The 25,182-nt window shown below is 41.0% G+C and overlaps 1 protein-coding gene across 1 annotated transcript; it reads left to right on the top strand.

Annotated features, from left to right (window-relative positions):
* The first annotated feature begins 1,046 nt into the window (after positions 1–1,046).
* Positions 1,047–16,790, top strand: rad23aa (RAD23 homolog A, nucleotide excision repair protein a). The gene is made up of 9 exons (XM_061712135.1): positions 1,047–1,270; positions 3,520–3,681; positions 3,878–4,080; positions 6,040–6,083; positions 6,848–6,975; positions 10,151–10,238; positions 10,919–11,049; positions 16,247–16,408; positions 16,527–16,790. Exons 1-9 carry the CDS (start codon positions 1,205–1,207, stop codon positions 16,638–16,640), a joined length of 1,098 nt encoding a protein of 365 aa, XP_061568119.1. The 5' UTR covers positions 1,047–1,204; the 3' UTR covers positions 16,641–16,790.
* Positions 16,791–25,182: the final 8,392 nt, after the last annotated feature.

The following is a 25,182-nucleotide window of genomic DNA, read 5'->3' as shown; positions in this document are numbered from 1 at the left end:
CTAGACGGCAATTTCACTGGCTTCAGTTCCTTTTTAAATGTGTTTATTTTCACTGTCCTCCATATTTAAAAGAACTCATGATTCCATATAACTCTCCATACTCACTCAGACATATGAATTTTCCTTTTTTCTTTGTTCCTAGAATTTTAAAGGAGGTTGGTAAAAGATAATTTTATTATTATTATTATTTAGCTCCATCAGATTGGAATAATCTTCCCCTCTTTTTGTGTTCTATTACCTCTTTTCATTGTTTTAAGTTGGCATTATATTCTCATCTTAAAACAAATTGCCTATGTTTTTAATTTATTTATGTATTTGTGTATGTGTTTTGTGTCCTTTTTTCTATGTATTTATTTATTTATTTATTTATTTATTTATTTATTTATTTATTTATTTATTTATTTATTTATTTATGTTTTCCTTTCTCTCTGTTATGTTATATTTATCTCATTGTTTAGGTTATTTAATTAGCCTACTTTGTAACTAGACTTATGTGTGTAGGGGTTGTGTGTGGGAGGGGGTGAGCAAGATGTCTGTGTTGGTTTTATGTCATGTATGTCTGTATTGTAATGTAATATATTGTAATGTTGTATGTTTTATGGGACCCACTTGAAAATTATGGAGGATTTTTTGTGCCAAAATTAAATAAATAAATACATCATTAATTAATTAAAATGGGAATGAAATATATGATTAATTAATTAAATGTGTCATTAATTAATTAAATGCTGAAATAATAAATTTATTTTTTTACTTAAAATGAATAGTATTTTAATTAATTAATGACATATTTAATATTAATTTTAATTAATTAATGACACATTTAATTAATTAATGATATATTTCATTCCCATTTTAATTAATTAATGATGTATTTATTTATTTAATTTTGGCACAAAAAATCCTCCATAGAAAATGAGATGTTACATCTCAAGGGGCTATCCTTTAATACATTCTAAATTCTAGTCTCGCGAGATCTGGTCCATGCAGCTTCTACCCCTGCAGCTTCTATCTCTCAGGTTCTACACCTCAGGTTCTACACCCCCCTCCTCTCCTCCTCCCCCGACTGGTCACCAAAGATGGCGGGTTGCTGAGCGCTCATGGATACACACATTTCGCGGCCAGCTGTCAACTTCCCACAAACGCAAACTTCCCAGACACAGTAGTCGCCGCCCTGCGAGAGCGTGTTGTCCCCGCTGCCGCCATGCAGATCACGCTGAAGACGCTGCAGCAGCAGACGATCCAGGTGGAGATCGACCCCGAGCAGACGGTGAGGGGTTAGCCGCCTAGCCTAGCCTAGCCTAGCCTAGCTTAGCCTAGCCTAGCCTCGCCGCGGACTGGGCTTATTGTTCTGATAAAACCCTCATCTCAACAGCAACAGTGCCTTTAAAAACACGAGCCACGTAGCATTGCCACACATGCGCCAATTTACCGTAAACTATGAGCTTTTAGGAGAAAAATGAATAGTGCTGCAGTTGAGTGGTCCCGAGCTAACGCGGCTAACGCTGGCCAGGCAGCAGAATTACCAAAGTCATCGCGGCTCCAGCTCCACACCAGTCTGTCACCGTTTACACACGGAGCAGCTGCTTTCTCTGTATTTATGTCGAATGTAAATGTACTGGGAAACATTTGTACGGTTTATTTCGTGATTAAAAGAGTAAACTAGTGGTAAAGTGCTGGACCATGCCAGGCAGCGTTGAGGCTGATTTATGGTTCCGCGTTAAATCGACGGCGTAGGGTACGCGGCGACGCACACCGTACGGTGCGCGTCGCCGCGTACCTTACGCCGTAGGCTCTGCGTCGGTGTAACGCGGAACCATAAATCAGCCTTTAGCCTCGCTGGTTTCCTGCTGGTGGAACATCTGCAGCTGAGGAACATGTTACTGTTACTCATTCTTACTGAATACTCTGTACAAGTTTATTTATACAGCACAATTTAACGTGCTTTACATTGACATTAAAAGCGGCAAGACATAATTAAACAGTAAATAACAAGTAAGATTGAATAAAATTATGAATAAGATGATAAGAAAAGAAGTAAAACAATAAAAAGCACAAGTTGTTAAAAATAAGGGCAGTAGAATACAGCAGGTAAGTTTAATTTAAGAGTACGCTTCAGTAAACAGTAATGTTCTTAGGCCTGATTTAAAGGATCTACAGTTGGAGCAGACCTCAGGTCTACAGGAAGTTTGTTCCACCGGTGAGGAGCAGAATAACTGAACGCTGCCTCACCTTGCTTGGTTCTGGTTCTGGAACCACAACAAACCAGATCCAGATGAACCTCAGGGGTCTGGGAGCTTCATAGGAACTAACAGATCCAGCATTTATTCCAAGACCATTCAGCGCTTTGTAGACCAGCAGTAAGATTTTAAACTCTATCCTTTGACTCACTGGAAGCCATTGTAGTGATTTCATGACCGGTGTAATATGGTCCAGTTTCCTTGTATTTGTAAGGACTCTACAACAATACTAACACAATTCAGGGGGACAGTCCCTGCTTCAAATGTCTCTGTTGGGTTGTCCAATATAGACAACCCAACTCCTCTCTTAAAAGATGTTTCCTGCTCAGTGATGGTGTGACATAAGGAAACTCAATCAATCAATCTTTTTATTTAGATAATTGCCCGTCATTTTTTTTCTTAGGCGGTGGCTTTCTCTTCGACTTCCTGCGTCCCATTGTTTCTCTGCAGAAAATGTTGAAAAGAAAAAAGAAAGCTGTTTTTATTCTCATTATTTGCATACCTTATTAAGTACTAGGTTATTTTAAACCCCATTTCATAGAAATTAATACAGATTTATCTTAAGCCAGCTGACAGCAGGACTGTTACTGTTAACAGTCAATAAGACAACTTTGCATACACTTCACATTTATATGAAAAAGAATAAATCTTAACCATTATTGTGAAATCAATCAATCATTTTATTTAGACTCAGGTCCATTAAAAAAGACAAACAAACATACAACAATATTTAAAAACACAGTCATACCAGTGTTTCCACATAGCAGACTGGTATCTTACAGCACTGAGGACTGGGTCGGTTAACATCATAATAATGGCATTACGAGAGCTATTAAGTCGACATATGAATTGGAACATCAATCGCCTCAAAAGAGCATGAAAAGTGATAACTTGTACTTTACAAAAGAGTTCACTTGCCCTAGACTAGACCATCTTGGTTTCCCAAGCAAAATACGCAGACAATCGTTGTACGCAACCTGTAATTTATGGATGCTGGCCTTCTTAAACTTAATCCATAAGGGTGCAGTATAAAAAGGGGTACAGTAAGCCCTAAAAAGACTAGCTTTCACCCTCTCTGAACACCAGGAAAATCTTCTGGTCAACAGATTAGCCTGCATATATAAAATACAACGCTGTATATTCATATCTTCATCCTCTGTCATGTCATCAGTGATGATGTGTCCCAGGTATTTAGTTTTAGTTTTAGACTAGTGTCTCTGTCTCCATTTGTGAAGTTGGATAAGTGTGATGGTCATGGATGATGCTCTTTCTTTATCAGGTAAAGGCCTTGAAGGAGAAGATAGAAGCTGAACGAGGAAAAGACAACTTTCCCGTCTCTGGGCAGAAGCTGATATACGCTGGCAAGATTTTGCAAGATGACACGCAGATTAAGGACTACAAAATCGATGAGAAGAATTTTGTTGTAGTTATGGTGTCCAAGGTGAGATGAGAACTTATGGTAATGCTAAAGAGTGAGATTTTGCTTAATCTTTGATTGTCTGGGTGAATATTTTACTAACTTATTGGCATATTAGATGCAATGCAGTTTTAAGGGTAAGTGGAATGAAAACTATTGATAGCATGTTACTATACTCATACGGTCTTTATTTTTATCTATTTTTTTAACCACACAAAAGGCTAAGCCTGCAGCTTCAGCCTTGCCAGCAGCATCAGAAACCCCCAAACCCCCAGTACAAGACTCCGGTTCAACATCAACAGCCACCCCAACTACAACCCCTGCTTCAAACCCAACTCCAGCTCCAGCAGCTGTCCCCATTCCTCCTGAGGAGGCCAAACAAGAGCCAAGTGCCCCAGCTACAGAACCACAACAAACAGCCAGGTACAGCCTTGCACACCCAGTTGTCTAGACTAATCAGTGCTTTGGTAAGTGGGCAGGCATGACATGTAACTAACAGTATTTATTCATTTTCTTCTCTGAAGGCGCTGGACTTAAGTCGACAAACCTTTTATAGCTTTAACAGCTGAGTTTGACTAAACTTTGGTTCGGTTCTTTCTTACTGTGTGGATTTGGATAACTTTCTCATAAATTACAGGATGGCACATTTAGGTTTTTAAATACCTGATATGTTTCGGCGATAACTATCCTTCAGTTATCGCCGAAACATGTCAGGTATTTAAAAACCTAAATATTCTTGTCCGACAAAAAGAATCAGCATGTTAAATTGCAAAGCCATGGGCAAAATTAAATGTATTAAATCAGGATGGCAGGTTAGTTTAGATGGTGGACAATCACTCTGACAGTGAAAGTTTTAGTTACTTTTCAGTTAAATGTGGCAAATATTGTATTTTCTTCCTAAATCTGATGTCTTTTCTGTGTGTTGTATGTCTTATGACCTAATTCAACATATCTGCGTTTTTGTTTTTCGGGCCTGGAGCGATGCATATATTAACATTTTTAAACACAGTAGCCATTATTATTATTTTTTGAATGCAGGGCAAAGTCAGTTTGTAAGAGTGCGTAAATACAGTACAGACCAAAAGTTTGGACACACCTTCTCATTCAAACAAATTAGGAAAGTGTGTCCAAACTTTTGGGCCCAGTCCCAATCCCCCCTCTATCCCTACTTTTCAGCCCTACCCCTAAATTTTGCGAGTTCCCGTGAGGGTAGTTGTGTCCCAATTCCTCTTTATGTAGGGGGTAGTGGGGAAAACGAGGCTTAGGGGGCATCAGTCTAGCCCTTCACAGCGAGGGATTTCAGATGCTGACTGGCTGACCGAGGGCTAGAAAAATTTCACAGAATGTTTTACGTCATCATTTGCAGACGGAGTAAAAAAAAAAACCATGGCGGACATTTCTTTTTTTTTAGTGAATAAAATCAATATTTTGAGTTAGTTTCTGCGTAAAAATGCGTTTTGATTACATTTCTAGTGAGAAATATATATTTTACTTTCATAATATTCACTCAGTGGATGTATATAATCACTCGCTTGCCCGCTCGCGAAGATGTCGTCAGAATAAAGGCTGATTTATGGTTCCGCGTTACACCAACACAGAGCCTACGGCGTAGGGTACGGTGTACGTCGCTGCGTAACCTACGCCGTAGGCTCTGCGTCGATTTAACGCGGAACCATAAATCAGCTCCTGAGGCGACAGGCTCTTCTCATCCCGAAAAAGTTGGAGCAAATTTCTTAACAGGTTATTTGGATAAACTGAGCCCAGGTTGGGGATCTTAACGGTTACTTTTACGCCTGAAAAAAATATTAAAACTTAATAAAGCGGCATATTAACAGCGCTACAGCTGAAATTAAAACAGCTTTTAGCTCTGGGCTTCCTGATATGGTGTGACGTATATTGTATTATATACAATATTGTACATTTCTGTTTATTTCTGTTTATACATTTTACTTTATTCTATCTCTTATTTTATCTCCATATATTTGTTTGCTTTTATATTTTTATTTTTACTGTATTGCACCAATCACCACAACAAATTCCTTGTGTGTGTTAACAAACTTGGCAATAAACCCCCTTTCTGATTCTGACGTATGTGCAAACGTAACTACGCAGTCGCTTACATACCCGAACATAAACCACGCAGTGAAGTAGCAAGTGGTGTCCCAATCCCTAGGGAAGATTACAAGGGCCCTACCCAAGTGGCTTCATTTTGAGGGCTAGTGGTAGAAAGCTAGTGTATTGGGATTGGCCCTTGGTCTCTACTGTACATACATATATACATACATATGACGCTCCTATGCTCACCATAGGGACTTTAACTTTGAAATCACAGTTGTTGTTGATCATCAATTTTTCTCTGGTATTTCTCTTCACCTTTTCTAGCTCTAGTGCTGGGAGTCAGGGCCTGGATGCCTCCTCGGCGCTGGGTAGGTAATACACACCACCACATTATCATATGATGTAGAGAAGCCTCAAGTGCCAAACCCAGATTATGTGTAGTCTCAATCATTCACCTTCTAATATTGCACGGTGGACATTATGAAAATTGTCATTTAATTAGGGTGCATTTCTTTAGCAAGTGGCTTATGTTCTTTCAGCAGTTGTTACTGTTGTCAGAAAGGGACTTTACAAGCTGCAGTGTAATCCATACCGTTTCTATATTAAGTCTCTGACAAAAGCAAGCCCTTCCTTATTGTGGTGTCACAGAGTGATGGGGATTCCCATTTGGTCTGGTCATACTTGTATGTAGCTACCCTGAGAATGGAGGGGAAACATGTCATGCTTCTATTTAAAACACTGTTTTAGGTTGGATTTGATGCTTGAATTCCATTTGGCTTAATCCTGGCAATTACTTTGGAGAAATAAAATAATATGCCATTCAGATTTAAAATCTATTGTGGTCCATTCTCATATACAGTACTTAAACCTCAAAGGTAGATTTCAAATGTTTGGATCCATATTATCATCTTGCAAATCAGCTGTACTTCAGTAGAAAATCAAAAGCCACCAGAAACAAGACAAGATCCAAAAAAAAATAATCTGGTGTTACTTTGTAAAGATATCTTGATACAGTCAGATACTTTTGCCATGAAGAAAATTGTAAAGCAATTTCCTGTTGACATATATTGAGATGTATCACAATAATTAAAGGGTTGAGTCAGTTACCATCTGTTTGCACCGGTGTTTTCAGTGACTGGAGCCGAGTACGAGGCCATGCTGGCAGAGATCATGTCTATGGGCTATGAAAGGGAGCGAGTGGTGGCAGCCCTGCGAGCCAGTTTCAACAATCCCCACAGAGCTGTGGAATACCTCCTAACTGTATGTCTCTCACTGACACACACAGACAAAGTGACCACTGCTGGAAAACGTTTCATATTCTTTTGCTTGATTCTGAACACTCTTGGTTCTCAAATAGTTTGGATGACGTGACAAATTCAACAGATAACTCGTACACCCAAGTGTGTAAAAACACAAAGCCTTAATCCAACATGATAGAGGTTAGAGCTACATTTATTTGGGTGATATTTTGTGTTCAGAAATCAAATCTTTTAAATGCAAACAACTTTGCGTGTTCATGGATTCTTCACGACGTAGAAGAAGGCACAGATAAAACTTTTAAGTCGCGAATAACTATTACTATGTGTTAGTGTTTCCCCAGAACGCTTTGATGCGTGGGCCAGCTACGTTTGGTGATTTAGGACAGAACTACATGCAGCCAATTGCTTGGGCCTCTCTTTATATCACTAGCCCTTTCATATTGGCGGATACGCCGCATTTATTGCGTGGATTTAGCGTACCACTTGTCCTTTTTACTTTGACCGACGTGGGCTGTTGAGCTGCCATGCCAATAACTCCTCGGAGGGTCAGGTCTAATGTGCCAGAGCTAACGTGGGGTGGTGGGTTGTGGGAGGAGTTTATTGATCACGTAACTTGAAAACAACCCACCTGGGAATTTTTTATTTTTTTTTTATTTAAATTTTTTGTTCCTTTTTATAAAATAAGGAAATGTCAGAGGTGGGATCTATATTTACAAGATCAGTAACTGGGGAGACGAAGAGATCCGCGAGCTAGTCAGCCTCAGAGCCGAGGACACCATGAACTGGCGTATGTCCAGAACCAAAAAGGATGGTCCAATCGAACAACTGGCCACCGGCTTTGCAAGAAGCAAAACCCGAACAAAAAACACTGATCCCGATGTTCATCCATCCTCGTTTTGAAAATAAGGTATAAATCTTGCTGGTGTGGGGATAATGCGTCGTTCTACATGCCCACAAAGGTTACTATCGCCTCCGACTCGCGTTCAAGCACGGGGTGGCAGGTAACACGCCTTGGCTTTGTTACCCAACGAACGTTAAACACTCGTTCATCATGTGATGATAGCGGGATCCAATCTAAAGACGCCTTGTCTATTCGTGTTTCCCCACACATTAACACTAGGATGCGTCGCCCAGGAACCTTTGGTGATTTAGTGCAGAACTACATGCAGTGAATTGATTCTGCCTCTCTTTCTATCACAAATACTCTCGTGTCTAATCGGCCCTTCCTGTCTTTTTGCACAGATGCACTGAATCAATATGTGGTCATGTATGAAAAAGATGCCAGTCACTAGTTTCCCACCAAACATTTGTGTTGACATTTGCCAACTTTTCACACCCTTTCAGCACCTTGCTTTTTTTTTTCTTTTTTTTTTTTTTAAATCAAGTGAAAATCTTTTATCCTTTGTGTGCATGTGCTGTACTGAAGGGAGGTAACACATTACCATAACATAGTTCTGTGGACACTCTCTCTAAGGGTGGAAGTTTAGGAAATATGAAGATTCTCTGTTATGTCCTATGTAATCATCCATATATGTGTGTGTGATTTTAGCTTTTTTTTGTGCGAATGCATGTGTGTCTTTCACCAGCCCTCTTGAAAGTCTGATATAACACTTTACGAACCCCTTAAACCCTGATTCTGTCACATAGGACTAACATTCTCAATAGTGAGACACGAAAAGAGAGCACAGATTAAAAAGAACAAGACAACTATGGGTGCAGTATGGTGACTGTGTGTTGTGGTGTATGCGAATGAATGTGTAGGAATAAAACGACAGCCCTGCTAACGTGGGATAAACGGATATATGTCCAATAGGGATGGGCGGTATGGACTCAGAAATGTATCACGATAATTTCTGGCATTTATCCCGATAACGATAAAAATGACGATTTAAAAAAAAAAACAAAAAAAAAAAACAATTAAACTCCACCTTTTTAACTATAAATCTATCACCACATTCAGTCCTTGGAGCCCTCAAAACACTGCTCCAAAAGAATACTAATGCTACTAAACTACACCAATTGAATTAATAAAAAACAATTAAATGAGTACACCTGTACTGCAAAACTGTAATAACTCAAATGAAACAAGTTTGAAATGTAAGAACAGATTCAACATTTTTTCAAACTGTATGGCTTAAACAGTGGGATAACAGTGCAAACAGCAAAAGTACCATTGTCCTTCAAGTTTTCTTAGCTTATAAAATCACAAAGTGGAAAAAAATACAACCTGATAAATAAAGAAACAGGACAAATAAATAAAAGTTCACTGAAAATAAAATCCAATCAGTGATGACCTCTTCTAATATAAATAAAATGTGCAAATTAACCTGTGGTTGGAACATGCCACAAATGAGATACTATTGCAATTTTTTTCCGTAATAGTCAAACGTTATATCAAAATGTAACAACCATTTCCTTCTGTTGGGTAACAAAATAGTGCAAAAGACAACATGATGAAGAACAAAAATATATAGCCATTCTTTGCACTCACTGTTTTTTTGCAGACTCTGCATATAATAGATACTGGTAATGTTTTCTCCTCGTCACTCTTTTTAAATCCAAACCAGTTCCAGAGCTGGAGCTTCATTTTAACCACAAGCTCCTCACTCTCAGATCCGCCTTCCGCCATGTTTGTTAAGCCTGATTTATGGTTCTGCGTTAAATCGATGCAGAACCATAAATCAACTTTACACAAAAACGTCATCAACGGGAATTTATCGTTTTTACCACGAGATGACAAATTCTTACCGTGGGGAATTGTTTTTGACGGTATATCGTGAACGGTAAAATATCGCCCATTCCTAATGTCCAAACAGAACAAGGACAGACGGCGAAGTAGAGGAGCACTTCCTGTACAAGTTGTGTGTGGGAGATGAATGTCGGTCTGAGTAAATGTAATCATCCATAATTTAACTTGTAAATACAGGTGCTCTTCTGTAGAGTGAAACTATCCCACCCCTGTCTTCCACGGATGACCACAAGTTTATTGTCATTTTGTGCTCAATTGTGTCTGACAACAATAATTTAAATCTTCTTGTGACTTCTGGTACATAAACCATGAGTTATACTTGACACTATTGCAAAAGAAATTGTAACCTCCAAAATAATGGATTACAATCAACAGTTTTTCGGTTTCTGATTGTGTGCACAATTGACTTTTCCATTGTTGTCACCAGGGCATCCCCAGCAGCCCTGTTCAAGAGAGTAATCCACCGGCGCAGGCCCCGGCATCTGGACCCACGGAGTCCCCGTCTCTAGCAGAAGGTTGGGCAGAGCTGTGTGTGTGTCTGTGCAAACTTCATATCGGTGGCTTGTAAATCAAGGCAGTTTTCAAAAGTGCTGAAGCAAAAAAAGACTCACCTGTTGGGTTCATAGTCAGATAAAATGAACAGCCCACATTCATCCAGAGTTATCCTATTTATGCTATGCCAAGAAACACACATTTCAGCTGTTAGGTCGTTCATTATTTGATCATTTCTTGTCACTATTGCTCTACATAATGCTCTACATCATTTCAATTTAATAGCTGGAATTGGGAGTGAGGCAGGATTTTTTTTTCAAATGTCCCTCTGAGACAAAGTTTTATTGAATTTGAATGAAGCTACTACAGGGCCTTCCGGCAACACACGATAGGTCCAGAGATATGCAGGTTTATTAGTGAATTACTCTTTTCAGAGATCAGGTTTTGTTCTTGGCCTCCTGGTTCCAGATGTCACTGTGTAAAACACGCACATGTTAATGATGTTAATGGTCTGGTCAAAGCTCAGGTGTCGCTCACCTGAGTGCTGCAGTCACACAGCTCCCCCTACAGTCCAAAGGTTGAAGTCTAAGCATGCTAGAAGGAGCTGGAAACAAACATTTAAGTCTAAGTTTCTGAAAGGTTAACCATAAAACTACTTGGGTTTGGTCTGTAGCTAACGGTTTATTATTGTATGTACCACTAGGAGAAAACCCACTTGCATTCCTGCGTACCCAGCCTCAGTTCCTGCACATGAGACAGGCCATCCAGCAGAATCCCGCTCTGCTACCAGCTCTTCTCCAGCAACTAGGCCGTGAGAATCCTCAACTTCTACAGGTCTGTACTCATTCATATCTTCCATCATTCCTGTTGACGTCTTTTAATTGCATTCAATTAATACATAATTTGAAATTCACAGAAAATCCATCTTAAGGTGATTCATATAGAAAAGAATTCAAAGTTTACAAAGTTAAATATAATGCAATTAAATCCAAATTATGTTCCAATTAATTCCAACTCATTATCCAAGTCCAAATTCTAATTTAATGCCAATTCATTTAAAACAAAACAAAAACAAGAAAACCCTCGAGGAATCCCACAGATTCCACCGACGTGCAGATTTGAAGCAATTGTCCATGCTGAGCAATCACAGGGAAGAGAGACAATGATGACTTATACATTCAAAAAGAGTATGCATAAGTCAGGAGTGTTCAAATCCGGTGCTCGAGGGCTGCTGCCCTACATGTTTTACAGGTTTCCCTGCTTCAACACACCTGATAAGTATGAATGTGTCATTAACATACTGGTGCAGACTTTGCTGACAACCATCTAAAACATGAAGGACAGGGGTCCTTAAGGGCTGGATTCGGAGAAGCTATCTCATAATATAGTCTTTATCAAAAAGAAACGTTTAAAGCCTATTTTTAAAGGTAGAGAGGGCGTCTGCTTTCCCAACACAGAGTGGGAGGTAAGACTGCTGTTTGAGAGCAAAGTCTCTTTTAGAATAATATGGCGCTATTGTTCCTTAAGATAAGAGGGAGCTCAACCCTCACAAGCTTTATCTGTCAGGGAAGAAGTTTGACTTCTATCCTGAATTGAACAGGAAGCTAAGATTGGGCTGATACGATCATGTATCTGTTGGCAGTTCAGAGTGATTTAAGGACATCTCACTAACAAGGACCTGTCCAGTGTTGAAGTAACAAATGCATGGACTGCAGTGGACATGCAAGTCTGCACACCTTTATGAAACTGCAGCAAATTTGGAACAATTGAAATAAAACAAATAAATGACTAAAAATGACCACAGCTTGGCGTAAATCTGAACACTCATCCCGGCTGATACCTGGTTGACACACCTTTTTGTCCTTAAAATCTTACTGCTGGTCTACAAAGACCTGAATGGTCTTGGACCAGAATCCATGCTGGATCTGTTAGTTCCTATGAAGCTCCCAGACCCCTGAGGTTCATCTGGATCTGCTTTGTTGTGGTTCCCAAGAACCAGAACCAAGCAAGGTGAGGCAGCGTTCAGTTAAGCCGGGCATACACTGCGATATTTTAAATCGTATGAGACTGCCTCATCTCACACAGCACGACTAGATCGCGGAGTTCAAAAGTTCAGAGCCCACGATTTATGTTCTCACACTGTACGAGCCGATGCTCGGATGCGAGCCGTCTGCTCACACTATACGATCATAATCCTCCCGTCGGACCTCTGTGTACTGGAACTCGAGGCCGGTTCTGGGGCACGGGTAGGCTGTTCCAACCCAAACGTGCATCCTGCCCACCTGATCAAAGGTTATGGGATCCTTTATTTTTTTATAATTTTATATATATATATATTAAAAAAATCCCCAAATATCTGTACCGTTTCTGATTGGGTGGGCACTGCGCATCATTTTTTGACACAATAAAGAACGCATACCGCAAAAGTTGTGTCTCGGCGGAGGGACCCGGCGTCCCAGCAAAATGAGAAGAGAAAAAAAGAGTTGTTCCGAACAGCAGACAGCGCACACACTAAAGGCTGATTTATGGTTCTGCGTTAAACCAACGCAGAGCCTACGGCGCAGGGTACGCGGTGACCCGCACCATACGTGGAAATGCAGTCTTTATTTGCTATTAAAACATGATTTGTAATGTGAATTTGCAACACTTAAACTGCAAACAATAGTTTTTGACGTGTCATCAGAGATTGCGCATGCTCTCTGCGAAAGGATGAGTCCAATCGGGTCGTAGCTGCTTCAACTGTGCGATGCCTTCACGAGGAGAGACCAGGATTTCAAACATGCTTGATTTTCTTGCGACCTAACGATTTGTGATCGGGAGCTCGTCGTGAGGTGTTAATCTCTCGTCGTTACCCCACGTACACTGCACGAGGCACGAGCAACGATTGGGTCAAAATCGGGCCCGATCAAAAAAAAAAAGTCGCACGACTGGAAAATCGGCTCAAAACGAGCCGATAATCGCACAGTGTATGCCCGGCTTTATTCTGCTCCTCACCGGTGAAACAAACTTCCTGTAGACCTGAGGTCTGCTCCAACTGTCAGCTCCTTTAAATCAGGCCTAAAAACATTACTGCTTACTCAAGCGTACTCCTAAATTAAATACTTACCTGCTGTACTCTATTGCCCTTATTTTTAACAGCTTGTGCTTTTTATTATTTTACTACTTTTCTTATTCTTAATTTTTTCAATCTTATTTGTTATTTACTGTTTAATTATGTCTCGCCGCTTTTAATGTCAATGTAAAGCACTTTGAATTACCTTGTGTTGAGTTGTGCTATATAAATAAATTTGCCTTGCCTAAGACAGCATCATGTCTTTGTGAATAAGTCTGTATTAGCTTACAAATCCAGACTTTGGAGGTTTATCGGACTCTTCTCTGCAAGAAAGTTTAAGTTCCTCCAGACTGCGACAGGACCTCCTGTGTTCTGCCCCCTAGGTCATTCTGTTGGTGTTCACTGGGTCTGGACTCTGACCGGGCCGCTCCAACATTTGGATTTTCCTTAGCCTTATCTTTTTTTAATCACTGACTGCAGTCAATAACCCTTTTAAAACCTGAATATTAGCATTAACCCGGTTTTGCACTGCCATGTAAACACCAATAACCCCTTTTAATAACCCGAATTTGCTCATATTCGGGTTTTTAAAATACCCGAATATGACCCCTGGGTTACTCCTTTTAAAACCCAAATATTTGTTCATGTAAACGCCTAATGGAATATCCCGATCAAACGGAACAGGAATTTGTTTTCTGCGCATGCTCTGTTCACAAGGAATCCTGGTCTTTTGAGTCCAGGACGTTCTTATAAACACGGAGAAACACAAGAGCAGGCCACACTTTTGGAGTGAGGAGGAGACTAATCACTTCATAAATGTAATGACGGATATGAACATTTCTGCATTTGTAGACGGTAGAAAGTACCAGGATAGCGATATTTACAAGAAGGTGAGCGAAAAGTTGCGCGAAGCAGCATTTGTTTTGAATTTGGATACAGGAAGAAGAAGCAGAAATGAGGGGAATTGCGTCATGATGTTCTCCGCGCGTCGCTGGTTTGATCCAGATATCCCAAATGATTAATCACCATGTATACAGGGATAACCCTGTTTGCTCACGCATGTAAACTGAATATTCCAAATGTTTCAGTAAGCGGAATATTAGCAATAACCCGAATTTTGACTGCATGTAAATGTATTCATCATTTTTTGTGTGTCTTTGAGGTCATTGTCATGTTGGAATGTGAAAATGCTCTTTATTTTCAGCTTTTTGAGAGGACAAAAGGTTTTGGACCAAAATATCTTGGTATTTGGAGCTTTTCAGAAGCTCTGGCCGAGCTAAAGAGAAGCAGCCCGCTAGGCATAATGTTATCTATTGATATGGAGCTCCTTGGATGATGCTCTGTTTTGGCTTTGTGCCAGGCGTACCCTTTTTTTTAGAATCGAGGCCAAAACGTCCAGCGTTTGTTTCGTCAGATTGTAGCGCACACATGGTTTGGCCAAGGTGACTCAATTTCCTTTGGCAAAATTCAGATTGGAAGCTATTTCTTTTTCTTTTTTTCACCCCCAGACTTTGTAGGATACAGGAGATGGTGGTTGCATGCACCTAGCAACCAGTACTGTTTAATGTCACAGAGAATGAAATAATCTTTTTGAGTTGATTCATGCATGCAAATATGTGATTTTATGACAGCTCTACTTAAATCTTTAAAAGAAATTTGAAATAGTCATTGAAAATGCTTGAATTATACCAAGGAAATAGTGTATGGACCCTGGAAGCAGATAAAAGGCCCGGAGTTAATACTGCAAGCTGACATCAACCAGCATCATTATAAATACAATCATACTTTTTAATACTTGGAGGAAAATTCTGTGCAGTCAGTGACCGCCCGAAGCCTGGACGCCGTGCACGGTTGCTCCAGATTCTTTTCCAGGCCGTCACTGCAACCACCTTCAGTTGCTGCTTGTTTTTGTGTCTTTCTTCCCTCAGTTCTGTCCTCAGGCATGTCCTGTTGGGTTAAAGTCAGGCGATCGTTGAAAAATATTCAATATCTTTGCCTTCAAAAAGTCTGGAGTAGCATTCTCAGTATGTTTAGGCTCATTATCAAACGGCTGTTCCATCAGTTGATGTGACGTGTGGCGTGAGTGTGAGCAGTGGGTATTGTCTTATACCCCTCAGAATGAATCCGGCTCCTCGTGTCAGCACTTACATCCCCCAGTGAACCCATTTCATCCCCAGCCACATGTGCCTACACCACCACCCACATGCCATGTGGTAACTTTGGATTCTGAGGCGTTTGTTCCTTTTCTCGTCTCGTACTTTTCTTCTCTCCTCATATAAATAGCTAATTCCATATATTTGCGAAACCTCTTAAAGCTGAAAAACGGCAATTTAATCCAAAAACACTCATGTCCGATTGCTTTTCAACCTGTAATTTACAAAAAAAAGATTCCTGCATCCTCTGGTGTTGTTGCCACAACCAGACAATATACAGGGCTCATACGTTTTGAAAAAACCTGGAAAAGTCATGGAATTTGAAAATGGCCTTTTTAAGGCCTGGAAAAGTTTTGGAAACATAAGTTTACCCCCAAAAGTTTTGGAATTTATTTTTCTCACTTAATGATAACATTTAGTAATAACATCAAGGTAGATATAAAATTGATCAATAAATATTTCGTATAGAAAAGTCCCGCGCGTTCTCACGCGTGATGTGCCTAGCGTCTTGCGCATCATGCAGATCGGTTATTACAGTTATTACAGTAATATTAGATTACTATACAACATAGTGCTGGTGTATCAGTGTTAGTTTAAACAAATGTTTATTTTGTATAAAACCATAATTATCATTAGATCTCCACTGTTGTGACTTTTTACATAGTTTTATTCCTATATTTCATTCATACATTGATGTTTTAGAGGTCATGTATAGTCATGGAAACTTGCTGCCAAGCCATGGAAATTTGTTGGTTAAAATGTGTATGAACGCTGAATATAATGCTTGTTTTTCCCCCAAATGATGACTCTGTGTTTGTTCCCACAGCAAATCAGCCATCACCAGGAGCTGTTCATCCAGATGTTGAATGAGCCGGTGGGAGAGGGAGGCGACGCGCCGGAGGTTGGTGAGATGGGGGCGGCCGGGGAAGAAGGAGCACCTGTCAACTATATCCAGGTTACACCTCAGGAGAAGGAAGCCATAGAAAGGGTGAGCTTGAAGTGAATAGACGGTGTTGGCCATTTTTTTTATTTTTTGCGTTTTTATTGTTAAGCCCTTCTTTGCCATCTCCCTTTTCTTTGTCTCTCATCGTGACACCCCTGAACAGTTAAAAGCGTTGGGTTTTCCTGAAGCCCTGGTGATCCAGGCCTACTTCGCCTGCGAGAAGAACGAGAACCTGGCAGCCAACTTTCTCCTCAACCAGGGACTGGAAGACGACTGAACCGGAGCGGAGCGCTGCCTCCCTGCAACTCCCTCCCACCCTTCCCTCTTTTTCAGCTCAGCATAAAGACTGCACCCCCAAATTTTACTGTACAGCTACCAACCTCAGCTCAACACAGTGGGAGGGGAGGGGAGGGGGAGGGAGGGAAGGAGGGAGGTGGGGGTGAGGATAGGGGAGGGGAGGGGGGGTGTCAGTGGATATAGGCCTTGGAGGAATTTCAACGTACACAATCCGGGGATGTTGTGTGCAGGAAGGTCAGACAGGGATGATCAGAGGCGTGGCTGGAAAAGTGGAAGAATAACGAAATCCACGTGAATTCCAATGGAATGTGTGGGCTTCGTTAAGGGGAGATCTATAATTTGATTTTAGATGCGCTTTGTGAACATTAGGGATGGAGCAACCGGCGGGTGGGAGGGGGTGGGTGTGACACGAGTGCGTGCTCGTGTCTTGAGTGTGTGAGTACATATCTGTGTATGCCTGTGCAGATGGATACGATACAGTTAAGCTGAAAAAGTAATCAATTTTTTGCGTTCTCTAAGTTTGTTAATGCTGTAGTGCGATTTGTAAGGAAACACATTCTCCCCCCACTGCTCTCGGACGGCGTTATCACTGCGTGCAACTGCTTGTGTGTGACTCGGTGAGCCTCACGTACTTATGCCCAGGGCTGAAATTGGAAGAGATGGACTGGACCGCGCTGCCCTTTTGTACGTCTTGACATTATGTTACTTTGTGTGTTTGTCAAATTTGGAACTAAACTGACAAATCAGTATCTTGTTATTCAGTTTTCCGGGTTGTACAGCGCTCATCTGTTCTGGCTGCACAGATGGCGGCTGCTCGTCCACGCAGCCTTTGCATGCCCGCTTTGGTTATTCAAATTTTGTCTATTTTTGTCTACACTGATGGCTTCTGGTGCTAATTAACGCTAAACCTACTGTACAGGCTTATGATCCCGTATCTTTAACTTCACTAGTACACCAGTTCCCACAAAGTGTTAATACTTGAGCAGTCGGCACAACAATATTTGGAGAACCACTTAAACAATTTTATTTTGGATTATTCATGATGATGATGGATTTTTTTTTTCCCATGCAGGAATTATTTTCAGCCCTCAACGCCTTTCTCCATCGCATGACATCACAGCAGCCCCTTGTGTGTTAATGCAAGCACGTCTTACTAACACACAGTTAGAAGCAGGTTATTCCGTTGCCCTTTACATTTAGTGATTTTCAGAATATTTTGGAATATTTTAGCAATTTTTATTTCAAAGAAGGCACCAAATGATAAATGTAGCAACAAACTGTAATTACTTTGTGTCAGATATTCCCTTCATGGCCTTCTCTGCTTCAGGCACACAGAGGGAGACCATCGTGTTATTGATTGTGACGAGGGTGCACCCCAAATTTAGAGGGAGCTAAATTGACCAAGCAGAGTATTCAAATGCAGTTGGTTCGTTAAGAAAACAGAGCAGTACAACAGCTGATGAGGATATGGATGGGAGTTGGGGAGGAAAATGAAGGTATTCTGTTGCCTAATATAATCACAAGTGAATAAAATGTACGATTTGGTGGCCATATAAACGTTTCTATGGCACGCAACCACATATTTCTCATGTTGGAAGTGTCTAGAAAAGCTTTTTATAAACACCTGCACTGTTTCTCCCGTATGCTCCAAGAAAACAAGTGGGGGATACGGGAAAGAGTATGCAGTTTCCTTTTGACCGCCTGTTGTCTCCCTGATCTGGAGAAAATTGTAGTTGATAACATTTATAAATCACTCTTAATTTGTCTGAAGGCTAATAAAGCTTAGATCAACTGATGCAAAACTTAGCCCCATTATTGTTTTTGAATTTTCTGACTTTTCTTGCTTTTAGCCTTTTGTAACAAACTGGGCTTTATGTTTTTTTGCTGTGAGAGCTCGGGCTGGGAGAGTGGTGCAAGTTTGGATCCCGGCCGTCCTGTCACTTCCAGCTTTTTATGAAACACAGTCTGAAACTTTTACCCCAGTCAGAGTGAAGCGTTGAATAGTTTCCAGCGGTGCCCGCGGTTGTGAGGTCTTTATCTTCAGTTTGACTTGAGTTGCACACACCGAGCGCAGCATGTTGGTCACGGCTACAGATGTACACAAAGCTGAGGAATGAGCAGAACTGGACCAAACCTACCCTCATTACCACGCCCAGTCTTTGGAAACACAAGTTGGTTATCTGCAAGAAATTACCATATTAAAAAAACAGAATAGAGTTGAACTGCACCCCACGGAAATGGAAACTGGAAGCACTGACCTCCCTGAGTCTTGTAAGAAAATAAGAATTCATATCTGTATAAGAAAATGACCTCACAAAGGGAATTTATTCCTAAATAATCCATTCAGAAACATCAACACATAAGATTGTACTTCAACATATTTGGGTTCGGGGGGGAAAAAGCAAAACAATCATCAGATCTGCTTTTTTGCCTGTCTAACTCAATCATACAAAGAATAAGTTTGTGAGGTCTGTGAAGCAACTGCTGTCTGTACTGCGAAGGTCAGTTTTGTGGCTCTGTTAATACTTAATACCTGTCGAGGAGAAGAGAGGAAAGATTCTGATTCTGTATGTGTGAAGCCAATTTGAATGAAGGTTGTCCTACAGCATCAACATGATCTTAGACAATGCTGTGCTACATTAAATATCAGCAGTCTTTCAGGCAACTGACTCCGTTTCTTACTTGCATCATCTTAATAATCGGGCTCCCTGTGAATGTACTAAAGATTATATTTACCTGATCAAAGGTGGTCCCATTTCCTCCATTACCGCCTGGCCAACACAAAAGGTCAATTGTAATATTTAGTAGTTTTGATTACAGCAAACATTTGCTGTTGAATTATTGAGATACATTTTTCCGATGTTTTTGTAATTGACAGTTCTGCAGCGTATCCTGAAGGTTGTCATAGGGGTCAAAGTCTGAAAATATCTATCGATGAAAAACCTGGTCGTTCGGGATATTCATTTTTTTCAGCTGTGTTTTTTTTTTTTTTCGCGGGGTGGGGGTTTATTGAACCAAAATGAAGCACTACCCCCACAAAACAGGTAAGCACAACACATGATGGGAGCCATTCCTTTATCCATGGCTCTCCACATGTGACTGGATCAGGAACATCTGGACGTGTCACATGAGTCCAAGCTTCATGGAGGAGGAACTTTATCTTATTTTTTTTATATATCCTCAAATTAGTTTCAGCAATAAGCAGTACTCGAGATAAGGGGGGATGGCACAGCCCCCCCCCAAATAAAAACGGTCCAAATCACCCCGCCTGTAAAACTGCCATCCCCCCTTTCCATCCCTTATGTCATTTCATCAATGAATGTGGTTTTACTGCTATTTCAACATTTAGAGTCATCACCAGAAAAATAACTTATTTGACAATTTTCACCTGTTTCAAGTACATTTTCACTTGAAATAAGTAGGAAAATCTGCCAGTGGGACAATATTTATCTTCTTATTACAAGCAAAAAAATCTTGTTCCACTGACAGATTTTTCTATTTATTTCAAGTGAAAATCCACTCGAAACAGGTGAAAATTGTTGTTTTTTCCAGTGATGAGTCTTGTTTTAAGTGTAATGAGATTTTTTCACAAAAATGAGACATTTTAACTAGAAATAAGACAAATATTCTTGTTAAGATTTTGAGTTTTTGCAGTGATCCATTTTACTTATCCTGTGAAGGACAGAGTCATATTGATAAGTTCAGAAAACTGTTTTATGGTTGTGTTTTGATGTATTTGATGTAATCCCAGTGGATATTTAAAGCTTACAGAAGGCTGCATTTAACTGCTGCTATGTCATTCCTGCAGTATTTCTGCAGGTGTTTTGGTCACTGTTATTATATGTAATATATTATATTATTTGTAATCAGCACAAATTATCTGTCCCCATATGATCAAATCCACCATCCCCCCTGATTTTTTTTTTTACAACTCGAGTACTGGCAATAAGGTATAAGGTATGTCTTTTAAGGTTAGCAGTTTATTTGGCATAGTACGTATGGAAATACTTACCGTCATCCTCTCTGGTTGAAATTAAGCGATGGAGATCCTCAGCCACCGGAAGTGTCAGTATCTCCGGAAGTTTCATTTTTTTGCTTGGTGAAGACCAGTAATTTGATCTTTTTGAGTAAGAGCAACATGTTTTCACCGATCACTGGATGTAATATCTTGGTTGCAAAGCTTTTTATTGATAAATTGATTTAATTTAAGGATTTCCCAAACTCAGAAAGCCTTTATAAACCTGGTTTAGTAAAGAAGTTTGTTCTGTGGATGTGTACATATCAAAGGACTGCACTCGGTCTCCTGGGGTCAGACACCGAGCCCCACTTTGTCCTCCATGCATCCGCAAAGGTGCATTTCTGTCAGAATAAAACGTGTGTGAAATGAAAAATGAACATGGAGATCTTGATCTGCAAAGAGTGCTGTGTGGATGAGAGAGTGTCTCGTTTACTCCATTTTTTTGTGACAAGACACTAGATGCAAACAAACGGGCAAGCATCTTTCCACACAAGCCGATATTTCTAAGGAAAGGTCGGAGTGACAACTTAAAGGAGTTTGGAGCAATTTAAACATGAATCAATGACGTGGAACTAGTAAGAGAAAATGTATTATTAGATGAAACATTTTCTGATGAAAGTACAGTTATTTCTCCTGATCTTGTCCTCTGACTCGTTTTAAAAACATAAGCCTACTTTTATTAACGTGGTAATGTGAAGGAGGATTTCTTTGGCAGTGTTTAAAAGCCCGGCTAATTTACAGTAAGAAGAGAAGTTAAAGAACTTGGGACTTTAGAAGTAATTTCATCCATCTGGCCAAGAAATTCTGAATTTCGTCCCTTCAAAACAAAACAAAAACGATTAAGTCCCAAACTCCCCAAACTCCTGCAGCTCCTATAAACCTGATGGCCATGGGTTCTATCCACGTACCTCTTTCCAGTATCAACACAGTCTCAGTGTTGCAGCATCCACTTTGCAGACAAGTTATACCTTCTTTTTTTTTTTTCATGATCCCCAGTCACCAGTTGGTGATTCCAGTTGCTGAATCCACCAATGAACATAATGACAGGTTTGAAATGAGGAGTTTGCAGGCATAACATGAAACGGAGCCAATAGGCAGGGAATAAAGTAGGAGACAGAAATGAAGTAGATCGTTAAGTAGAACAGGTTTTTACACCTGAACCCAGACTCCCTCACTGATACGGGGACACCTGATGGACTAGTTATGGTACCAGGGGCCTCATTTATAAAAGAGTGCGTAGGATTCATACTAAAAGTGTACGTGCTCACAAAAAAATCCTGATTTATAAAACCATGTGCACGCACATCTGCACACAATGTTCCCTTTATAATCCACAGTCCAGCTGGAAGGTTGCGCACGTGAATTCGCCTCATATCTTGCCCTCTACACGCCCACTTTCTACCATAAATGGTCAATGCAAAGTACTTGATGACTGTATTTGCATATGAATGAGCCTGCTGAGCATGTGCAGCGCCACCTGCAGTCTGTTTCTGCTGTGCGTCAGGATGAATGAGACGTGTCCAGCCACCGTGCCACTAAATTTCACAGAGACCGAGATGGAGATGTTGTGGATGAGGTGGAGGACAGGAAAACCACATTACTACTCACTAACAAAAAGAAAGCGAGTGAGTGGCAGCACGTCGTTTCTGCGCTAAACGCCGTGAGTGCCACGGACAGATCTGTAGCAGAAATAAAAAATAAGTGGTGCGATCTGAAGGTGGAGGCCAAGAGAAGAGTGGCCCGGCATTTGTTCTGTCCTCAGTCACTCTCCAGTTGTCGCGGTGGGTGACGAGGAGGTTCCCGGCGTGTCCTGCACCGCGGTTGCAGCAGCAGCACCAGAGTCCTGACTGACGCTGTGCTTCACACACAGAGGGACACGATCAGCGCTATTATATTATAAGTCTGATATGTGATGACATTAAAAGTATGACATGAATCTGGCTTCATTTCACCCCCTCACCGCGTCGCCAGTTCCCCATATCTTCAAAATGTTTGTGCGCTAGGATCAAAGTTTGCGTAAAGATACGCACATTTTCCCGTTAAGTTTTTTTTTTTAAATCCCAACCTTTGCGTAGAAGGTGGCGTGCGCATCTTTCAAGCCCTGTTTTGTGCACACGCAAGCTTTATAAACGAGGCCCCTGGTCCTTTCTGGGTAGCCATCTCTTGGAGCATGTAGTTATGGGTCCACAGAAAGTGGGATCTAAAGGGAGAATGAAGCTGCATGGACGGGAGCTACTGGCCCTCGCAGGTTTAACTCCAACTCAGAGTGGAGTTTGTTGTGATCCGAAGGTAACTGGTGATCTGATGCTCGCCGTCTCCTCGGCTGGTCAATGTTTGGACCACGAGGCTGCTAGCTGTTCCCAAAGGGGACAAGATCTTACCGTTACCGTTAACATTAAGGAAGCAGCATTTGTTCCTCAGAGGGCAGTTCATTGTGATAAAGAAATGCTCCTCGCCAAAAATCCTTTAAAAGCAACTTAAGATTCCGTGGTTATAGGCTGCACTTTCAATGTAATCTGTCCTAACATTTTTATCTGCACCTTCACATTTGCATTTGAAGCCTCTTTTTCCTTCAACTGTTTGAAGTTTGCCAGCCACCTCACACCGGTCACAGCCATTTTAGCTTGGCTGACTTGGCTCACGCCAACATGTGAGGCTGGTTAATATGAACTCACATTCGTTGTGATCAAGTCTGTCCAATCATCCTCCCTTCAAGTGTCGCTACCGACACGACGGCTGAAAGTTGATACCAGGAATGAAGCTTGGCCGGAGCCCTGTGACTGGACCTGCTGCTGCTACGCCCCGCAGCCTGACATCATCAGAGGTACGGTGTCTTACAGCCCTACGACAACACCGCCACACACTCAGGTTTACTGTTCATGATGTGAAAACCAAAGTGTGTGATTCCAAAGTCCCCAGGAGGGGGTGTAGTCTGATAGCAGCCTGATGGATGGAGTTAATTATTCACTCTAAATTAATAAAAGACATAAGCACAGTTTATCCCTTTTGTAAATATAACATGACCATAACATATATATGTATACACACACTCACAGGCCACTTTGTTAGGTACACCTTGCTAGTACCGGGTTGGATCCCCTTTTACCTTTTTTACCTTCAGAACTGCCTTAATCCTTTGTGGCATCGAATCTGGAAAGATTCCTCAGAGAGTTTGGTCCATCTTAACATGACATCATCACGCAGTTGCTGCAGATTTGTTGGCTCAATGATGAGAATCTCTCGTTCCACCACAGCCCAAAGGTGCTCTATTGTATTGAGATCTGGTGACTGTGGAGAACATTTGAGTAGTGAACTCATCGTCATGTTCCAGAAACCAGTCTGAGATGATTCTTTGGCCGCGTTCAGACTGCAGGCAAATATCCGATTTTTAGCCCATCCAGATTGAAACTGGATGACTCTTTTGAAGTCTGAACAGTCCCAAACCGCATGAGATCCGATTTTTGCAAACCAGATCGAAACCACCTCCGGGAGGTAGTTTCATATCGCATTCATATCGCATTTGGGCATTTGGTTCTCAGTCTGAACAGCTCCAAACACTCAGATCGGATATGACTGTCACAGACGCTCCAAACCATCCGCCCATTTCCAGTTGTGGAGCTACTCATCCTTTCACAGAGAGCATGTACAATCTCTGATGTCACGTCAAAAACTATTATTTGTAGTTTAAGTGTTGCAAATTCACATTACAAAATGTTTTAATAGCAGAAAAAAAGACTGCATTTCCACGTACGGTCGCCGCGTACCCTACGCCGTAGGCTCTGCGTTGGTGTAACGCGGAACCATAAATCTGCCTTCAGTCGCGCTGTGAGCCTGAACCTGCAGCCCGTCGGCTCATTTGTTGTTCATTGCTGGTTCGTTTAGTTAACTCTGAGCTTTGTTGGTTGGTTTGTTAGTTTGCTGGTGGTTTTGTTCTGAACACTTTTCTCTGTTTCACATTTTGCTGGGACGCCGGGTCCCTCCGCCGAGACACAACTTTTGCGGTATGCGTTCATTGTTGTGTCTAAAAATGATGCGCAGTGCCGACCCAATCAGGAACGGTAAAGATATATATATATTTTTTTTATATATATAAAAAAATAAAATTATAAAAAAATAAAGGATTCCCATAACCTTTGATCACAGGACGCACATTTTGCCCCAAAACCAGCCTCGAGTTCCAGTAACAGAGGTCCGACGGGAGGATTAGAGTGAGATGGGGCAGTCTCAAACGATTTAAAATATTGCACGGTGTATGCCCAGCTTTACAGGTATGGAACAGCATGTGAGCTGGCTCCATATTGTTATTGTTTTTGATGTCGCAATTACATGACTTCACACAATACACGCGCTGGGTGACGCCTCCGCTCCGACGTCGTTGCTACGGCAACCCGTCAGATCAGTCAATGATGAGGCCCAGTCTGAACAGAGCCAGATCCGATTTGGACACTTGCTAAAAACAGTGTGGACAGTCAGCCCTGAAAATCGGATATGAGAAGGAATCAGA

The sequence above is a fragment of the Cololabis saira genome, chromosome 21 (assembly GCF_033807715.1).
Source record: "Cololabis saira isolate AMF1-May2022 chromosome 21, fColSai1.1, whole genome shotgun sequence".
Classification (NCBI taxonomy): Eukaryota; Metazoa; Chordata; class Actinopteri; order Beloniformes; family Belonidae; genus Cololabis; species Cololabis saira.
The sequence above is the reverse complement of the archived record's forward strand: the minus strand, read 5'-3'. Positions and strand labels throughout refer to the sequence as shown.